This window comes from Equus caballus, chromosome 23 (genome assembly GCF_041296265.1).
Source record: "Equus caballus isolate H_3958 breed thoroughbred chromosome 23, TB-T2T, whole genome shotgun sequence".
Taxonomy (NCBI): domain Eukaryota; kingdom Metazoa; phylum Chordata; class Mammalia; order Perissodactyla; family Equidae; genus Equus; species Equus caballus.
Genome location: NC_091706.1, coordinates 66,382,760 through 66,404,309, shown reverse-complemented (window position 1 = coordinate 66,404,309; position 21,550 = coordinate 66,382,760). Strand labels below are relative to the sequence as shown.

Below are 21,550 nucleotides of genomic sequence, written 5' to 3'. Positions count from 1 at the left end.
CTAGTGGTTATAAAATAATGAAGCGTCTTCATGGGAGATGGTATTTTAGAGTAGATGAAACATGCTCTGTGTCTTAATGCCCAATACAATGAGGTGGAGGCCTCTACAGCAACTCAGATACAGTGGTCTCAAAGCTCAGGGCAAAAGCACGTGCTCGTGGGGCTGAATATTTGGCCGTGAGGCAAGGACAGTGGGCCAGGAGAATGGGGCAGTAATAGGTCAGTGCAGTTGTGTAAAGAAAGCATAAAGGGGAATCAGGAGAAATCTATTTGGAAAGGTGCGCTGAGGCAGGTCAAGTGGAACATTGAGCGATCAGTTAAGAATTTTTCATTGTATTCTGCCTTAATGGATAAACAATGAAGCTTGACAGAGAGTAGTATGTTTCAGGCACATTGACCTGTTAGCAGATATAAAGGGAACTGAAGGAGAGAGAGACTGGAAGAAAGGAAAGAAATTACGAGGGAAGCTTCCAGGGAGAATCGAGAAGCGCTGGTAATTGAACAAGAGAGACGGAGGAGATAAGACCGACTCCGCAGTTTCTACCCCGGAGAACGCATGGGTTGTGGTCATGACCAACATTCAGGGAGGTGTGCGCTGGACCTGACTGTGGCAACAGAGGCGAGGATGAGGGAAGGAAACACAACAGAGAGGCAGAGATGGGGTGCTTACGATTCTGCCACAAACTGAGCATCTCCAAGAAGACGCAGACCCAGTGGGCCGCTGTAAATACAGGATGGCACTGAAAAGAAAATTCAGAGACACAGATACAGACTTGTGGCTTATAACCTGGAAGTATTACTGAACGCAATGAAATTACCAACATGGAGAAGATATAATAAAAGTGAAAATATCAATATTCACTAACAAGTCTAGAGCCCTTCCATGTGCTAGACAGCCTGTTAAGTACTTTTCAGAGATTAACTCACTTCTCAACCCTGTGAAGGAGGTACCATTATGATTTCCATTTTAAAGGTGGGGAAACTGAGACACAGAGAACATAAGGTACTTGCACAAGGTCACACAGCTGGAAAGTTGCTCAGCCTGGACAGAAGCCTAGACAATCTGGCTCCAGAACCTGCAACGCCAGGCTGCCCTCTGTCAAGGGCAAAGAGGTGCTTATGAAATGATATATTTGGGGAGTAAGTGAACTCAGAGAAAGAGACAGAAAAGGAGCAATCACAGAGGTACATTCTGACATAAATGTGCTTCTGGCATGAGGATTAAAAATATACACCATGCCAGATGGTCCTTAAGGAGAGTATGGAATGAATGCCACATATTCATCTTATGGATTCTATTTAAACCATGCTAAGCCACCAAGTCATCTTTGCTCTTCATTTTTAAAATTTTTGGATGAGTGGGAACACTTGAAAAAATAAATGGACTCGTTTCAAAGCTGTGGTTTCGTAGATGGTAGTTGCAAATGGTTCAGAGGTTAAAAATAGAACTCCAGAACACTGCTCCTCAAAGTGCATTACCTGGACCGACAGCATCAGCGTCTGGTTAGAAATGCAAATTCTCAGCCCCCATGCCAGACCTATGGAAACTCGGAGTGGGGCTCTGCTCTCTGTTGTAGCAAGTTCTCCAGGTGGTTCTGTTGTGTGCCCAAGTTTGAGAATCACGCTCAAGAAAGTGAAATGATCTACGTGTGTGCGTTAAATTTTTGGGCATCCCATGCCAGGTCAGAGAGCTGATAGGACACAAACCATCCCAGTGGTCCCTTAACGCCCACCCTGCTGGATCCTTAAAGGAATTCATACTACAGTGGAGGCCAGGTTGGGAGGGAAGTCCTTCCCTTCTGGCGTGACATGGTAGAGAAAAGACAAAAGTCTTCTGTTCCTGGTGCCATCCTCCAGAGACAGGAGCAGGGTCACCTTGGGGAGGGCCCAGGCCTTGCCCCCGTCCGCTGCAGCAGAATCTCCACGGGCTAAACAGACTGCCAAAGAAGTAGATAAATAACCAAACAAACAAATCTGGATGCTTTGCATGTGAGGCTCTGAAAGTCCTCAACTTGCTCTGCTAATGCTCTTAGACCCTGGGTCCGACCCCTCTCTGGGCCTTTCAATGACATTGGAAGTTATCCCTGCCACTTGCCTTCCTTGCCACGCATGCCGCTAGATCCCGGCTCACCCGCACAGTGAAGTGGCTGGCCAAGCCCTGGGCCTGCTGTCCGTCACACATGCCAGTGGACCCTGGCACTCCCACCAGGAGACAGTCACTAGGAAAACCTCCCACCTGGTTCTCAGGGGCAGGCCCCGCAGTTGGGAGTTTTCATGCTCTTGGGTAACAAATGCTGTCACTGGTATAGACGGCTACGCTATCACACAGAGACAGTGACTACAGGCTGCACCTGAACTCCATAACCAGCTTGTCAGAGATTATGACGACAGGGCATCCTGACGTAGTGTTCCCCAGTGCTTGAAAGGAAAGGGGAACAAGCAACTAGAATGATGTCTGCATTTTCCAGTTGGGAGAAATCACAACCAGATTGATTTATTCAGATGGTCAAGGGGAGAGAAGGAAGACAGGCCCCTGGAGAGAAAGATGGTATCTCGTCCTCTCCACTTGGCCCCTTCCCGTCACCACAGCACACCCCCCTCAGCCAGCCTCATCTCATCTCTGCTCTCACTGCTCCTCTAGTGAACAGAGCAAGCAGAGTGGGAGGAGCACCGTCTGCAGAGCCCATGACCGTCTCTTTCCTTCACGTGCATTTGCCCCATTCTTCCCAGCTGGACTGTGAGCGCCTCACACTGCCCGTCGTCTGCTCACTGTGCTGTGCCCTGCTCAAGGTCATCATCCCACTGTGGTACTCTTCTCATGCCTGCGCGGAACACCTGACCCACTGCCTTGTGGCTGTTGGCCGTGACCCCCTGGGCATCTGCGATCCACGTACCCCTGTGTCTAGCACATTCTCGTACACAAATGAAGGAGACACGGGGCACAAAAGAATTCTGATTGGTTTCAAAACCCAAGCAACGACAGAGAAGTGAAGTGGAAGGACTCAGCCCGCTTCATCCCAAAGCCCAGATACGTTGGCACGTAGGCAAGCTGGTGTTTTCAAGAAGAATTCTAAGCTGAGAAAACACTAACTCCCTCCCTGCTGGGCTTCACCCTCCGGGAGTGCGGGGCTGCCAGAGGCTCAGCCCGTGGAGCGCGTTTAGAAGAAGTACATTTAGAATGAACCACAAGTTAGCCATCCAGCACCAGCGAACACAGGGATGGGCAGGCTGACTGTTCATACCCACCACTGCTCTCTGCTCTAACTCGGAGTCAGCTAGCCCCGGGGAAGATTTTTACAGATCTGCTCCTTTTCCTGGCACGTTGAACTTAAGTTGACATCAGAGGTGTTTATTTTGTACTGCAGAAGGAATTCTGGAACAGCATAATCGAGTAGTGTAATTGGAAAGATCAGATCCGCGCAGCACCAAGTTCACCTGAGCGAAGCAGCCTCGCTCTCAACGTCACGTGCCAGGTGTGAAAGCACCCATCTTAACACCACTGGCACAATGGATTTTCAAACAGAGGACCTTCCAGATTGCTTCCTGTGGGCTTGCAAAGGGAGAAAGCGACAGAACCAAAGTCCCAGCCATTCAGTGCAGCATGTGGAAGTCATGTCACTGTTTCCAAAAGGAAGCAGCTACCCTAAACCTGAACAGAAGCTGTTCAGATCCCCACCTCCTGGGTGTTTCCGCCATTCTGCTGAGCAAGGTGGCGTCATCAGACCTCATGTCATTGCCAGGACCTACCTCGGTTCTGCCAGAGGCCGAGGAGCCAGCGCCTCACCTACGCTTCTTCCTCAGTGTCCGTCTCTGCCACCGCAGCTCCTCACAGCCTGAGCAGGCCCTGAGGATAGGGAAGGCTCCATAAACAACACAGATATCTTGTTAGCCCCACCGTGTGCACTGCTCCAATCCCTCGTGGGCTTGTCATGAAATGGCCACGTGACACAGAACTGTATGAGGCAAGACAGTAAAGCATCCCAATGGATGTGGTGTGGACGGAGGAGGTCCGGGTGCCAGGCAGGGAGCCTGGTCGGCCCTTCTCTTGCAGTAAGTCCGACGAGGGCGTGTGGTCTTGGAGAGGCCTTCACGCACGCGAGAGGAAACGCACTGGAGCCGGGGTGGGTGCACACAGACAGGGATGCTCGGGCACTCACGGAGCTGAAGGACTATGTGGTGAAAGTTTTTACCTTGAACTTCTTTTTGAGAGCATTTACAGAACGTGGGAAGCCAGAAGCGATTGGAGAAGCCAGCATTTCCAAGCCTTCAAGGTCGTTTCAGAGCAGAGAGAGTGGACGGAGTCTAGCAGCCAAGCTGAGGTCATCTAGCTTGCCCTCCTTCAGGGTGGAGACGGACGACCGCAGCAAGCCTGGCTGCCATTCTCACCGTATCACGACTCAGAATGCCACGTCTCCAGGCCTCGGCTCCCCTCCTCTTCACATTTCCAGGTCATGCTTGCTACTTTGTTCAAACTCAAGGCCCTATAACTACCAACGGCCCAGCACTGTCAGACCAATACCACATGGTCACACATCTACCTTCTAGCCAAAGTCCCCCCATGAACCATCAGACAGAAAAGATGCCAGTGTCACAGCTTTCGGCCCACTCCCTAGTGGACGGCTGATGCTGTGTTCATTTACTCCTCTGCCTCGTGCTGCAGTAATTGAAGAGGTCGTGCAGGGGACCCTGAGCTTCAACACATATGTTATACCACTGATACCAGTGTCCCAAGACCCCATCAATATGCTGGACAAGCACAAAAGGGAGACACTCTCCCAAAAGAAAAATGTTTTCCTTTCAAAGATTTTGATTTCGGTTTCAAACCAAAGGAATTTTATGCATGTTCCTGGAGAATTTTCAAAACATCCCAATTCTGAGCAGAACTCTAGGGCCAGGGTATGCAAAGTGGAATGCTGGGCAGCGGATCACATCCAAGGGGCAGTGCTGGTGAAGGTCTGGGCCACACCAGGCCCTTCAGGGCCCATTGAAACAACGATGACTTTTAAAATAAGAGAAACAAAAACCCTAACCTGGATTCGATTGTTCACTCTCTACAACTTGGAAAAAGCAAGTTTATGTTGCCTTCCAGACAATGTTTTTATACAGCCATGCACCACATAGCGAGGCTTCAGTCAATGACGGATCGCGTACATGACGGTGGTCCCATGAGATCAGCACCATACAGCCTGGCTGTGTAGAAGGCTGTCCCATTAGGTCTGTGTACGTGCACTCTGTGATGTTTGCTCCAACAACAACATCGCCTGGCGAAGCTCGTCTCAGAACTTATCCCCGTCGTTAAGTGATGCGTGACTGTACCTCTACCCGAACTCACCCTGGAACTGTAGCAAAGCCACACGTGGCTGAGTCCATATGTCTACACAGCCCTGGGTGGGAAGCAAACTTGGCCATAATCTGACAAATCCAAGCAGTGCAGGAAGTCAGCTGGGGTCGTTTGAACCAAATATACATGTGAGATGTTCGCACTTCTGGTTGGGGAAGGACCACCTTGCTGAGTGCGCTGGGCTTCGCTGTGTATATACGTACAGCCTTCCATGTCCTAAAAATAGCTTAAGATGATGTCCACTAATAGATAAAATTTAGCACAATAAATGAAACAAAAATGAGATGAGAAAATCAAATGAAAGGAAGAAAGGAGGTCAGGCCATGCTGGTCCGGTGACCAAGGGCAAGTCAGGAGCTTCTGTCACTGTGCAGAGCCAGCCAGACAGGTGTTCCTTAGGTGTCAGACCAGAGAGCATGGTCTCCCCAGAATCCTCCTATCTGATGTGGCGTATCCCACTCTTACAGGAAACACAGTAACAGTTCCTCCAGTTCCCCAGCGAGAGATGAGAGCAGTCGAAGGAGAGGAATCCTCAGGGAGGCGCATGGTGTGGCCCACACAGGCGCTCCTCTGACGGTCAGGCTCAGGCCAGGACGGGCAGTCACTGGAGCAATGGTTGATCAGCACTGTTGGCCACAGCACTTTGTGTGGAAACCCAGTGGCCTAAGTCAGAGGAAAGCAGAGGTCTCTGACTGACCTCCAGCTGGGGAGCTGGGTTATCCCTACTTGGGGCCCCCAACTGCCCAGGGTGAGACCAACCTGAGACCCTCCCTCACGCCCCTCATGGGCTGCACGATGCAGGGACGATGGTGGTTTCTCAGTGGGTTCTGCAGACTATGAAGCGGTGCTGGCGGTGGGGCAGCAAAGAGGCAGGCAGTTTCCTGCAAGCCAGTTAAGTACAGCAGGGAAACACTAGACTAGCCAAGTTCCATGGTTCTCGGCAGCGGGGTTCTTGATAGCCTTTAATAGTGCAATGTCATCACGAACCTCCAAGGGCGTGGGGAGGTCTCATATGCCACATTCCAAAACTGTACTGGACAAGGGGGCACATTAGGGGGAAGGCCATGCTGGGTTTAGCATCCAAGGGCATGTTGGGAAGCTATTTCCTTCTGCAGAAGCTATTTCTTCTGGCATGCATCTCTGTCCCCTGGGCAGGCTTTCACAAGTACTGGACCTCTCAGCTCCTCTCTGTACCCCACCAATAGGCTGACCCAGGGAAGCAGCGGCTGCCGAGGGCCGTCATCTCTGTGGCCTCAATTGCTCTCATGCTCACGGACACTCACTTCTTTGAACACTGGAGTCTTGTGGCTACTGTGCTGAATACCAGCTTGGGCAATAGGATGAAGCAAACAACCACACTGCTTCTTTGCCACGACCTGTGCTGTGATGTCAGATGTGGAAACGTTCTATTTCCCACAACAACCACTGAGGTGGAAATCGGCAGAGCTGGGCTCCACATATAGGCTGTCTCCTCCACCTGGGGGCAGCGATTATTATGAAAGAGTCACCAAGCTCCTCTGCCCGAAGTGTTGGCCGTACAAGGTGTTTAACAGCCAGCACTGCAACTAAGTCTAGACTCAATGGCAGCTTTCCTGGGGAGTTTTAAAAGTTATCTATTAGTAAGAGAGCCATGATTCATGGGTAGCGCTATTGAAAGTACACAGTCAACCTGAACTCAGACACAGGAACAGCATAAAACTAAACTGACCTCAACAGAAGGACACTTAGTTCAACTGTCAGAGCCTCCAAAAGACACTTATATCCAAAACTTGGAATAGCAGAACAGGTGGGTAGAAATTGATTATTTGCTTATAAAAAATATATATATTTTTAGGAAAGGTGTGGCTGGGAAGTCTTTGGAATCAGGTTTTCTCAGTGCCTGTATAATATAATTTAATTACAACATTAGATTTCCCTACAACCTTTCAAGGCATATGTACTATGCCTTTAGTATATTAAGTAAACCGTGGAGGTAGAGTTCAACCACAGACATGTTCAACACTCAGTTACCATGGAGGCCTTAAAAGCTCCACACCTATAGGACATTGCTGGGAATTCTTCTCCTGGATGCAGAGACTGCTTTCTGACATTGATTTGTCAAATTGTTTCCCACAAGTGGTCTCTGGTTATTAACTAAAATAAGAAACATGTCACATGATAAAAAATGAAACAAAAGACAGAAAGCATCATGGAGATAAGCAAATGTAGTTTTCAAAAAGTCTAATAAACCCAAGGTAATTCTGGTATAACCAGAACTGAACACCAAGTTTCCTGAGTGCAAGATTGGTGCTCCACTTCACCCTTTGTGCTGGCCCAACTTTGCTAAAATCAAAATGGAACAGTATTGGAGAAAGACAGTGGGACCTCCACACCCACTAATGTCTGCTCCACAGCTTTCCTGTACAATGTTATTACTTCTGTCCATTTAGGTTCTACCCCAAAGAGTGCTAAGACCCTCATCAAAGGGCACTCTGGGATTTTCCACTTGTCCCCCACCCCCCACGACTCCTGAGGAGCAGGAATTGGTCTGTGCCCTTTGCATGCCCCTCTATTATTTTTATATGCATCTTTCTCCCCAAAACTGGGAGACCAGGCAAAACAAGACAGCCTACTTTGGCCAGCACGCTGTGCGTGCACTGTCAGCAGTAAATGCTCAATGAATACAGCAGGAAAATTAAAATGACATGAAATTATCTCAAGTTCTAGTATCTATAAAGGGAATTCAGTAGAAATGGCCAACAATTCTCTTTAAAGACAACCGCCACCACACACAAGAAGGTGAATACTGTCATATATTCCCACATTTCCCCAGGCACAGGGCGGAGTGCCCTACTCACAGATGCTGCTCCACACCTGACCTGTCATGGGTAGGATGAACGAATGATTGACTAAGTAAATGTTCAAACTTTTCTTCGAAATACTTTCACTTCAAAATACAATTCCCTGGCTTTGGCAATTTTCATAAGCCATTTTCTATAAATATATGAAGATGGATTCCTCCCTTAGTGTAGATTACTAATGTCAGTGCATTCCCACCAGGTGTGTCTCGAGTCACTTTAGAGAGAATCATCAACTCTTTTGAACACAAATTTTTCTTTGGTGAGGAGGAAGAGGTATCATTGTGGGGCTTAAAACATAATTGAGGTGTGTACATTATTTAGCAGCTAATTATTAAAAATAATGGCTTTCTTAAAGCTCAGTCTCTAGACTCTGGCTTGCTAACCCAAAGATACACAATAGGGTAATTTGAATGAAATAAATATGAGGCATTTTCTGAGGTCATTGTTTAGATTAAACAATTCTGCAACTGCCAAGCTCATCATCCACAGAAACGTAGCCGTTTCACAAACCCAGCCCTAGCCTTCCACTGCTCCTTTTCAGGATGGCTTTAGAATCTAGTTGATGGTGGAGAATTTATAAACCTGTTCAAAATCACTGACCCCTTAAAGAATTAGTCTGCTTTCTAAACTACTGCTCCCACGAATATCTCTACTTCCAATTCTGTGCATTTTATTCTTTGTGTAAACTGTCAGAAATTCTCTCCTGACATCTTGACCTCCTTTTTTAGAAAGAAGCAACACAGTTCAGTACCTTTTCAAATATCAGTCTGGTATTAGGGTTTCACATATTAAAGAAACAAATGTAAACACTCCATTTGTCTGCAGCTTAATGATAGAAAGGGCTTAGAAGTGGGGAGTGTCTCCAGGGTACTCACGTCAAGAGACACACGTCACAAACATGGATGAACAGGCAAAAGTCTTGAAATACAGTAAGTCCTGACTCCCTGTCACCAGTCACCAGCACTCAAGGGGCAGCCTTTTCCTCTGGAAATTTCCAGGCTGTTAACCTCTGAAATCATTCCTTGCTGAAAGAAGATCACAGGAGTCCATTTTCAAGAGGGCTTACCTGGTAATCTGCGTCCTCGTGCTGAAGTCGAGAGACCTCATTGAGCGTAGAACTTCAATGCACCCCAAGTACTGCAAGGGGAAAAAACGGAAATCATGAGCCCGGGGAAACGAGGGGAAGAGACAATTCCTGACTACATCAAGGACGTTTTTGAAAGCCATACACGTTTCTTAAACTTCAACTCCATATTCACGGTGATACTTTGTTTTGTTTCTATAAAAGCAATAACTCACACCCATAAGAAAATATCCTGAGTGCTTAGGTTGGCACCACACTCGACTTTTCTGAAACCCATAATATTTTCATTTTATTTAGAAGTATCTTTCTAGGATGAAATCTTGCCATTTGTGACAACATGGATGGACCTTGAGGGTATCATGCTAAGGGAAATAAGTCAGATGGAGAAAGTCAAATATCGTATGATCTCACTCATAAATAGAAGATAAAAACAAAAACAAACAAACACATAGAGACAGAGATTAGATTGGTGGTTACCAGAGGGGAAGAGGGGAGGGGAGGGTGCAAGGGGTGACAGATCACATGTGTACAGTGATGGAAGGTAATTAGTCTTTGGGTGGTCAACATGATGTAGTCTACACAGAAATAGAAATATAATGATGTACACCTGAAATTTCTAGAATGTTATAAACCAATGTTAACTCAATAAAATAAGCAAAAATAAAAAATTGGCAAAGGATCTGAGCAACATTTCTTCAAAGAAATGGTCAATAAGCACGTGAAAAGATGCTCAACATATTAGCCATCAGGAAAGTGCAAGGCCAATGCAGGAAATGCAAATGCAAGATATTGACTACAGCATTACTGTTGTGAGATATCACTTCACACCGACTACAATGGCTATCATAAAAAGGCTGGATAATCACAAGTGTTGGGGAAGATGTGCAAAAACTGGAACCTTCATAACACTGCTGGAGGGAAGGTAAAACGATGAAGCCACTTCGGAAAACAGTGTGGCGCTGCCTTAAAAAGTTAAACACAGAGTTACCATTGGACCCACCAATTCCACTCTTAGGTATATACGTAAGAGAAATAAAAACACGTCCACACAAAAACTTGTACACAAACGTTCATAACAACAATGTTCACAACAGCCGAAAGACGGAAACAACTCAAAAGTTGGTGAATGGATAAACAAAATGTGGTAAATCCTTACAATGGAAAATTATTCAGCCATAAAAAGGAATGAAGTACTGTTACATGCTACGACATAAACGAACTTTGAAAATATTGTGATAAGTGAAAGAATCCAGGCACGAAAGGCTTTGTATGATTCCATTTATATGAAATGTCCATACAGTCACTGCAAATACTATTTAATGAAGTTTTTGTTTCAGTTATACAAAATATAAACGTGCGACGTTGTGATGTAAAAAAAAGTTCCTTTTTAAAAACTTTGTTGAGGTATAACTTATATATTGTAAAATGTAGAAATCTTAAATGCATAATCCAATGATTGTTTAAACATGTACCTGCCATTTACCCACCACCAAGGCTCCAGCATCCTCACGTCACATTTCTAGTCCTTTACAGACTTCTAGAGGTTTATAATTTTTAAAGAAAGAACGAAAACACTACAATACCAACATTTTCACCAACATTCAAATTCATTCTTTAATAAATATATTTTGAATTATTTATAAACTGTAATTGAATAAACTCTAGATTACCCTCAAAGATGCTTTACTTTGGTTTATGGGAAAGCCCTCTTCTGCATTATTTAATATAAATTTTCAAAAGTTCAATTTATACATCTGAATTTGTAGCTAAATTTTTTATCAGTTTCACACATGAAAAGGTATATGTGTATGTGAATATGTGGACGTAGCTGGAGTTGTGGATAAACAGCTAGAACGGAAGAGACAATATCTGTGCTCCAAGGCCCTTGGGGAGTTTGAAGATATAAATGTTGTATTCCAAAGCCTTTAAATTTAGATTTAGCAGGAATAGACTACATGGTGTAGTGCAGAAAAGACTGAATTTGGATTATTCGAAAAACCTGAATTTGAGCCTGACTCTGTCATGTCTTGTTGTGTAACTTTAAGCAAAACTTTAAACTTTCTACAAGTCTCTACACCCATAAAATGTGACTATTACTCCAATCATTGCACGGCTATGTGAAACCACCAGTACATCACAGTTATCTGGATGCCACCCCCACCATCACAGCTATGAGGACATCTTGACCAATGTCACAGAGATACATGACTTAGACGACCACCAACATAGCAGGGTGATGTGGTTACAATGACCAACATCCCAGATTCACATGAAGGCCAAGACCAACATGACAGGGCCATGTCCCTTCCACCACCACCAAAGTCACAGAGCTACACAAACAGCACATCCACCATCCCAGAGTTACGTGGATACCACCACCAACATTTTAGAATTATGAGAATACCACAAAAACAGCATGGCAGAGTTACATGAACACCATGACCAACATTGTAGAATTGTGTAACTACCATGACGATGTCACAAGTTATATGAACAAGAGTGCAGGGTTACGTGAACACCACCATTGCTGTCACAGAGTTACGTGGATGCCATCACCACCACGGCGGGGTTATGTGAAAACCACTACACTGTCGCTAAGATATGTCAAGACGACGACCCACTTTGCAGAGTTATGGGATTGCCACACCCAGCACGGCCACAATTATGGGAACAGCACAACAACATCCTACAGTTATGTGAATACCACCTCCAGCAATGTTACAATGAGAGGTAATGACTATGACCAAAGTGACAGAGTCACGTCAATAGCAACACCTCCACCTCTCAGAGACAGGTGAATACTGTCCCCACCACCATCGCAGAGTTATGCAAATTTCATGTCCAGAGTCACTGTGTTATGTGAGCATCCCGTGACCACCATCGCAGATGTGTGACTGCAACAACCATTGCAGATTATCCTAATACCATGCCCACCATCACAGAACACCAACGTCGAACATCGTCACAGTTATGTGGTTACCACTGGCAACACTGCAGTGATATTCGAGTACCATGACCACCAACATCAAGGTTATAGTAATACCATCGCAACCATCACAGAATTATCTAAAATGCCACATCCAGCCTCATAGTTAAGTGACTATGTGACCTCACAGAGCTGTGTGAAAAGACAGCCAACGATGCAGTTATGGGAATACTACCACGAACACAACCAATGAGTTATGTGACGGCTCCCACCCACGCCACAGGGTTACGTAAATACAACGACCAAAACGGCAGTGCCATTTGAATACCATCACCACCACCCCACTGCAGTTGTGTGAATATTGTCACCATCACAGCAGGGTTGCATGACTGCTACGACAAACTTCACAGAGTTATCTGGATACCAATACCACAGGTGAGAATTACATAAACACCGCCACCAACATCACAGAGTTATGTGAATACTGCCACTGTATTGCATGATTATGTCAATACCAGAGTGTTAGGAATACCTCCGCCACCAACACAGTTGAGTGGAAACCACAGTGTCACAGAATTAAATGAATACCACCAACACCATCACGGAGCTACGTATGTACCATGACCAACACAGAATTCTGTGAATAACGCTATGACCATCACAGTTATGTGAATACCAACAACAACACAGGCCATGTGAATCCATGACCAGAGCTGCAGTGATGTGATTACCACCCCCACCACCATCACAGCCATGTTAATGCCTCCGTTACTGTCACTGAGTTATGTGGATACAATCACCGCTGTCCGGGAGTTATATGATTACCATCACTGTCACATTTGCAGTGCTATGTGAATGCCACCCCCAATGTCACAGAGTTGAATTACCCTCCCAAAGGTCTCTAGCAATGTGTCCTCTCACCACCAATGCCTCAGCAAGCTTATTTCTCTCTCTCCTTCCTAACACTGTAGAGCATCAGCCTTTTGAATCTTTGCCTATCATGGGCAAGAGTATTTCTGTTTTTGTTTAAATTTGCATTTCCCTGATATCTTGTAAGGTTATGTAATTTTTCTCACTTGTTTATTGGCCATGTGCACTTCTTTTTCTGTTAACTGACTATTCATATCTTTGGCCCAGTTTTCTATTAGGTTCTTCATCTTTTTTCTTATGGATTAATAGGACGTTAATCTCCCATTGAACCATTTTTCTTTCGATGGCTCTGCATTTCGTCTAACACATGTTGTTACTGGAGTAGTGCTGTAGTAATTATTGTAATCACGTGCCCATCGTGTTCTGTGTGGCTGCGGAGCACCCTGCTTGTTAGAGAAGGTCTGCCTGTCCCCAGATTCTTACAATAGTCTCCTACATTTCACTTTATCAAATTTATTTATTATTTATTTTTCTATGTATTCACTTATTTAAGTGTTTTAGTTAATGTTTTTCATTTAGCCTTTTAATCTACTAGGAATGTATTTGTCTATATAGGATATGGCATGAGTTATAAGGTCAGCCTCCACTGATGGAACAATTCATGCACGTCTACCCGGACCAATGGGCCAACTCCGTGGTACACATATTAAATTCCTAACTCGGTACAGGACTTTACCTCAACTCTATCCTGTTGCACCTCATTTGTCAATTCCTGCGTCTCCTGTGTGTATTTTTCCTTAAGAACTTTAAAATCATTTTTTGAAGTTCCCTTACCCCTCAAAAAACTATTTGGATTCCAATCAACAATTTCATACTACCTTGAGAAGAACTTATATTTGCTATAAGTTTTCTTATCCATAAACCTGAGTTGTCTCCATTTCAGATATTAGTTATTGCCTTTCCCAAGACTTTATGGTTGCTATTATGCATCCTATACTTTTGTTCTTCAATGCATTCCAAGGCATTTTTTAAAAAGTTTTGATCACCACTGGGAATGAGGTTTTGATTCTTCCATCCATGTCTAGCACGGAGCTAGCAGAGAAAATCTAGTGATTTATGGCATAAATAGAAAACTCAATTGATGGGCTGCAGAACGGGACAAAACTGAAGAATTATGAAAGCTTGGACAATGGGGCCTAGAAAACCTCCAGAACTGAAGAAAATCTCCCAGCACCAAAGACACGGAAATACGAAAGTGTCAAGTCTTGGAATCTCGATGCAGAAGTTTCTGCATCTGCCTCATAGGAATTTCAGAAAAAAGAAAAGAAAAATAAAAGGAAATATTCAAGAACAAAGAGAGCAAAAGGTTTAGTGTTTTAGGGAGTCAGATGTGTTTATATCTTCAAGGTTCCAGAAGAAACATGAAAAAGATCCGCCTGCGGACATATGACAGCTTCATTTCAGCACAAAAGGTTCAAAAGAGGAACATCCTGAAAGCATTCCACGAGGGGAAGAGAAAACAGGTTACTTACAAAGGAAGTTCTCTTTCAGAGCCAAATACAGGAAGACAAAGCCCATCATCGGAAGACTGAGGAGGAGAAGTGCTGAGCCAAGAATCTTACATCCACCCAAACTCGCACTCAGTGGGAGGGCAAAGCGAGGATTCAGAGAGCTCACCGCCTACAGACACTCTGAAAGAATTATTCCGGAGAAACAGCGACTACAAAAGAGGAGGATGTGGGCTACGAGAAACACTGAAAAGAAAAGAACCAACAAAGTTCCAGTACGCCTTACGCCTTAACAACTATTGACGCATAACTTCAAGTATGTTTGCTTTTACAGTGATGGGGAACTGAAGTCCCAGACAATCTCCACATGCTGGTGGAGGACAGATACGAAAGGGCAGTTGGAGAGAAGGGATGCGTGCCAAAGGCTGCTGCGCTTTGCGAAGGTTGGTCCAGAACAGATGAATTCTAGGAAACGGTAGAAAAGCGTAAGCCTACATATGTGTGTATAAAATTATGAACCACTGTAAAAATAAAAATAGGATGATCAGGGGGCTGGCGCAGTGGTGTAGTGGTTAAGTTCACGTGCTCTGTTTCAGCAGCCCAGGGTTTGTGGGTTCAGATCCTGGGGACAGAACTACACACTGCTCATCAAGCCATGCTGTGGAGGCAGCCCACATACAAAGTAGAAGAAGATGGGCACAGATGTTAGCTCAGGGCCAGTCTTCCTCAAGCAAAAAGAGGAGAATTAGGAACAAATGTTGGCTCAGGGCCAATCTTCCTCACCAAAAAAAGAAAAACTAGGATGATCCACTTTCAAATTAGACAGCCCAGCCAGCAAAGAGAAGGGGGAAAACAGAAAATGCACAAATAAAACATAACACCAGTAGCAAGTCCACACACCTCAGTGATCCCAGTGATCAGGAAGGGGTCACAGCAGCCGATGAAAGCTCAAAGACTTTCACATGGATTAAATATATATACATGTGTGTTAAATAACGTGACAAAGAAAACACTAAGAAGATAAAACCGATTCAATCAGGCAAAGGCTAGTAAAAGAAAGCAGTGCTATAATGGGGGAAATATCTCACTGACAGTTGCAAGAAAGAAAAAATACGAAATAAATTTAACAAGAAATTTACGGCCAACTCGAAGAAAACCTTAGGGGAGGATGAATAAAGAAAAGCAAGCCTGCACGAACGGAAAGGCATACCACAATTTCTGGATTGGAAGATGTAATACTAAAAACATGCCAATTCTTCCTCAAATTAATCTACAGTTTTATTGTCATGCCAATGAAAGTTGCAACAGGATTTTTTCCCCCAGAATTGAAAAATTAATTCCAAAGTTTATATCATAAAGGAAGATCCCTGAGAACACAAATTTGTGAATAACACAAAAATGAAAAGGAACTCATGCAAATGATATGATATTGATGTGGGAAAAGACAAATCATGCAGGGACTAGAATGAGCCCAGAAGAAAAGTATGGATCTGTGGGAATCCTTGAAGAAAAGATGAGCCAGTCACTAAACACGTGGATATGAGTAGCTGTAAGTTGGGAAAAGAATGATCGAGACAGCCCTGCCCAGAGCTGTTGCGTACAGTTGTGTAAGGTGTGTGTTACAAACACTGTGGTGTGTGAATGGCATGCCCTCTCCAACATGCCCAACCCACTCTGTGCACAAAAATAAATCCCAAAAGGATAAAAGAGCTAAAGCTAAGAAACAAAATTATAGAAACATTAGAAGAAAACAGAGAATAATATTTCTGTAACAAGACCTAAAACTCAAAGGCCATAGTGAGCTCATGAAAATTAATAATTTTTGTAGGAAAAGGCAAATTATATAAAAAAACAGGAAAAGGCAAGTGAAAGACTCTGAAAATGCAATAACTTTAACAAAAAAGTAACATGCAGGGTACTCAAAGAGTTTCTATGAGTCATTAAGTGAGCTCATCACCTCAGTGGAAAAAGTGGGCAAAGGATACAGACAGGAGACTCACAGAGGAAGAAAGACAGCTGGCAACATGCATCTGTCAAACTAGTGAGCAGAGAAATTAAAATAAACACCAGAAAGAGACACAATTTTCCACCCAGCAGAGTGGTCAAATTAGGTGAAGAAGCAGGAAAATGGGCCTGTCACACGTTCTCGTAAAGAGTGTAATTTGGTGAAACCTTTTTAGATGACTATTTGGAAGTACCTGTGGACATGGAAAATGTGCCCTTGGACTCAGTAAGGGTATTTGCAGGACCCTATTCATGCATAAGTGCACAACACCGTGTGTACGAAATATTCACTGCTTCATTGCCTGTAAAGAGGGCAGATCTGAGCCCCCTCCTCAAATATCTATCAATAAACGTGTGGTTAAACACTCAGGGCACATCCACACTAGGATTCCCAATGCAGCCATTTTTAAAATGATTTAAGCTTAGAGTCTCCGAGAGACACTGTCACTTCCTCTACATTCTTTTGGTTAAAGCAGGTTATAGGGTCGGTCCAGACTCAAGGAGAGGGGACTACCCAAGGGTGTGAACACAAGGGGGGCTTGGTTCCCTGGGTCCACCGCCGGAGACAGGAGGGCACAGAGAGGAGATGCAGGTGGAGCAGTGGAAGGAGAGACGGGAAAGAAGGGCCTTATCTCTGAACACTTCTGTACTGTTTAAACATTTTGTGACTAAATGTGTTCATTTATTACTTGTACAAAATAATGAAAAATTAAAGATATTTTCCACCCATAAAAAAGATCATGCTTAATAAGATTGGACCTCCATGCTAGGATGCAGAATTGATCACAAAGTGATCAAGGACGTCTGGTGACTCTTGATTACGAGGGATCTGGAGCTGCCTGTCCATCCTCTGGAGAGTGACCTTGCCCTGTAGCTTCCAAGGGGAGCAAAGTGGTCAGTGAGGCCAGCCACGCCTCTCAGGTGGGCTACTCCTATTGTGGTGTCACTGAATTCCATCCCCTCGCTTCAGCAAGCCGTCGGGGGTGAATGTGTGATGCCAGTCGCAGTCCTGGAGTTTGGTGAAACTGCCTGAACCATCTACGGTCCAGGAGTACAATGGTGCTCCTGGTACAATGCAGCTTCTGGAGCTGCACAGTTAACGGTAACTGCTCCTCAGTCCCCAGAGCTTCCCAGGCAGAGAGTTTAGGAGAACTTACGAGTAATTAACCTTGGTGATTTCTACCTCAGTGACTATTAGAGGTACCTTCTAATTCTAATTTGAAATTATTGTGTCCAGGCCCTGGTGGTCTACTGGTTAAGATTCAGTGCTCTCATTGACATGTCCCCAGTTGGTTTCCCAGTCAGGGAACCACACCATCCGTCTGTTGGTTGTCACACTGTGGGGCCTGTGTGTTGCTGTGATGCTGAAAGCTGTGCCACCAGTATTTCAAACACCAGCAGTGTCACCGCTGGTGGACGGATTTCAGCAGAGCTTCCAGACTAGACAGACTAGGAAGAAAGACCTGGCCAGCCACTTGCAAAAAAATTGGCCATAAAAACCCTGTGAATAGCAGCAGAGCACCGTCTGATACACTGCAGGAAGGGGAGAGACGAAACAGGGCTCAGCTCTGCTGTCCACAGGGTCCCTAGGAGTCAGAATCAACTCGTGGGCACTCACAGCAACAGGCTCGTTATTGTCAAGCATGGTCTATAAATGGGAATGTCGTCCATGCTAGGCCTGTAGAAAAACCTGTTAGATCTTGAATATTTATTGTTAGCATACTAATTTGCCCTTTAGCCTTTTGGTACTGGACAAAAAAGTGTCTCTTAAATTACTTTAAAATGCCTGAGTAATCCTTAAATTGTAGCTATTAATAATATTAGCACTTGTTTGCTAATTACCTGTAAAATATCCTACATCGTTCATGTCACAATTCATAGGCACTTATCTGCACCTGTTAGGATGCTCAGGGAGGGAGAAATTGAACAGGTCTCATTGTGCCTTGGAAGACTTCCAAGTCACGACTGTGAAAGCAAGACCACAGGGCAGCAAAAGAAATGTGTCAAAGCCGGGCTGAAGAATGACCGCTGGGAATCAAAGAAGGGACCATGGAGCAGGGTCCACACTAACTGTACGTCTGGGGCAGTGGAGCTCAGCGGGGTCCCCTGAAGGAGCATCGGCATCATCTGGGAGCTTATTAGACATGCAGGCTCCGAACCTCTTGCAAACTCCCAGGGATTCTCATGTGCACTCAGGTCTCAGGTTGGTCTGTATAGCGACTGATCTAACTTTCCAAGATTTTTTATCTGATCAGTGTTGTATGCAGGCTACATAAGTTCAAATATCACTTCTTCTATTTAATCAGTATAGCGTTAGACAATTAGCAATTTTTTCCTTAAATTAAAATCTCCCTGAGCCTCGCTTTCCCTACGTGAGAACATGGATGATATTATCTACCTCTTGGATTTGTTGTAAGTATAAAACCCACCTGTAAAGTGTCTCACACAACACCTGGCACACCATGTGGCTCGAGATACCAGTCATATTGTCATATGTACGTGTTAGTCCAGATTCCTAGAGGCACCTTCACACACATGGCTCGGGGCTCTGATACAGTTCACATGTAGCTAAAAATGGCATACACTTTGGTATGCTTTGTTTTTTCAAACTCTAGATTACATTGAGGGTCCCAGAATATCATGGCTTTTAGATTGTCAGGGAGGAATCAATGTTCCTTTACCCTTCTATGTTCTTCTGGCCAGTCTAAGAATTAAATTTAGGCAGATTAATGGGAGAAAATCAAATTTAATTGCATATGTACAGGAACCCCACATACATGAGAGGGTCAGAGACATGAAAGTAAAATGAGGTGTATACGCCATCTAGAGCTAAGGAATGGGATAGGGGCCTGAGGTTTCAGAAGGGAGGAGGGTAATTCATGGGACAATAAGAGCAGATGTTCAGTAGAGGTTTGCCCTGCCATGCAGATAGGTCATAAAAATTCATTTCTGGTAGTAACTCTTATGGTCAGGGCCCCCAGTTTAAATTCTTTAAAGGAGAGGTAGAAGTTTCTCTGGTCCCACAGGGTCTTGACTGCCTTTAGCTCAATACATTCTACATACCAAAGTGGCATATCCTGGGGAGGCCTGTTCTGAGCCCCTTCAAGACCCTCCTTTTCCTTCTGTAACCCATGGACACACGACCCCCTCTCAGGGCATCAGAAAGCCCAGATCTTAGGAAGCTGATGGCATAACAGTGGTAGAAGGACTTTGTGAAAACCGAAGTTCGTATTAAAATAAAATAATTCCAATCAAGTTTCTGAGGGCTGTCTTCAGGAAACAGAGAAATATGGGCAAACAGCACTGTTATTAAAAATAATAACTCAAGGACAAGGAATAAAATTAGTTTTTTGAATGACAAACATTGAAAGCAAAAATGTCGAGGAGTGGAGACCGAGCTCCCATAACAGAAGTGAGGACGTCACTGACAGAATAAACTTAGCTGGCTTGTTCAAGAATTCAAAGAAATGATGCGGGTGTGTAGGCAAGAAACCGGAGCCATCAGAAAAAGAGCTGCAGCTTAGAAAGAATTCCCATTCATCGGAGCAAGAGGAAATAAAGGAAAATGTTGCTCCTTCCACACGCAAGAACAGAGCAATAATTGCCAACAGCCCTAAGACAAAAGCCACTGTTTTGTCAGAGTCTTGGTACAGATGCTTCCCTGTGACTATGGGTCTGAGCCGGCTGCAAATGCCTGGAAAGGGCAGGAAGACAAAGCAGAGTTGGGAAGAATTCATCACAGACATGTCACCCTCTGCAGACTCAGATGGCCCTTGTCTCACCCTGGAGAGCTGTGAGTTGCCATCTCAGGGGTGTGCGGAGACCTAAGACACAGGGGTAGTCATGGCCATGAGTGGTCTGAGGGCCAGGGTGACATTGGAACTGTCCCTGTGGCTCTGGCAGTATGTCTGTCCTTCCCTCCCCCATCTCCCTAGTCTTAGGGGGTGGATGGCCTAGGGGAGAGGGGTACACAATGTTGGAGCCAGGATTGCAGAAGGTCCCCATGGGATCCGGGAAGTTAGGGACAGAAGAACAACAGAAAATTGTCTGGGGTTCAAGACTTATGGGAGAGCCTGGAGCCCAGAGGGGACTTGCCCAGACTGACACCAGGCTGACATCAGCTCAACACAAGGTTGCCATAAGGGAAGCCATATTGTAGAAAAGAAACCATATTGTAACTTTGAATGACCTCTGACTAACTAACCCCAACATGCTCTGTAGATTTTATGGCTCCTCCAAGCTGCTATAAGTCCATAATTTTGTTCTTTTGAGTTCCTCAGGAATGTGATGACCCCCAGGCAGAGAGTCTATGCTGATAGCCATCATCAATGACAACTGAGAGATCAGAGTGTTGTTCCTGTCTCTGATGCACATCCAGTAAAACAAAAGACTATCAGGAACTCAGACCAGATGTCTGTCCCCACCTGGAGATCATCAGATGGAGGCTCCACTGGGATTAGGTCTATTTTTCAGGGACTTTAAAATTTGGGTCATCTATACTTCTTATCCTTCTGGTCCAATACTTGATTATAAAATGTGACTTTCGATGTTCTTCCAAAACTGTTGAGCAAGGTACAAAATTCTAATAATACAAAATGTCAACATGAAGAGAATGTTTCCAAGTGAGCGATAAACAGTTTCATCCCTCTGACCCAGATCTATGCCCCAATTCAACAGGAAGTAGCTAGATCAGTTGTCACCCCAAATTCCTCAAGAATAAGGAATGACCAAAGAATATGGGGATTGAAACTGGAAAACAGTTAGCCATTGATGATTAAGTAGCTAGGAACTAAAGCTTTTTTTCCTTTTTGCAATTACTGTTTATAGCTTTTAGCTCTTTAACCCACCCACCGTTAACTGTGCTGTTTAGGCAATACACTACCTGACTCCCACTAGGCTCCTATAGATAACATCTCCCTGGAGCCTGGGTCACCATGGTAATGGGTGTGTGAGCTGTTTTTCAGGAATTAGAACCCCTT

General features: G+C 44.6%; 1 protein-coding gene across 1 annotated transcript in view; it reads right to left on the bottom strand.

The window, feature by feature from the left end:
- Positions 1-21,550, bottom strand: part of SHC3 (SHC adaptor protein 3) — a 124,038-nt gene that overhangs the window by 75,176 nt on the left and 27,312 nt on the right. Inside the window, exon 2 of the mRNA XM_023627569.2 lies at positions 9,246-9,316. Coding sequence (XP_023483337.2) covers positions 9,246-9,316 — 71 coding nt within the window. The remainder of the gene's footprint in view (positions 1-9,245; positions 9,317-21,550) is intronic.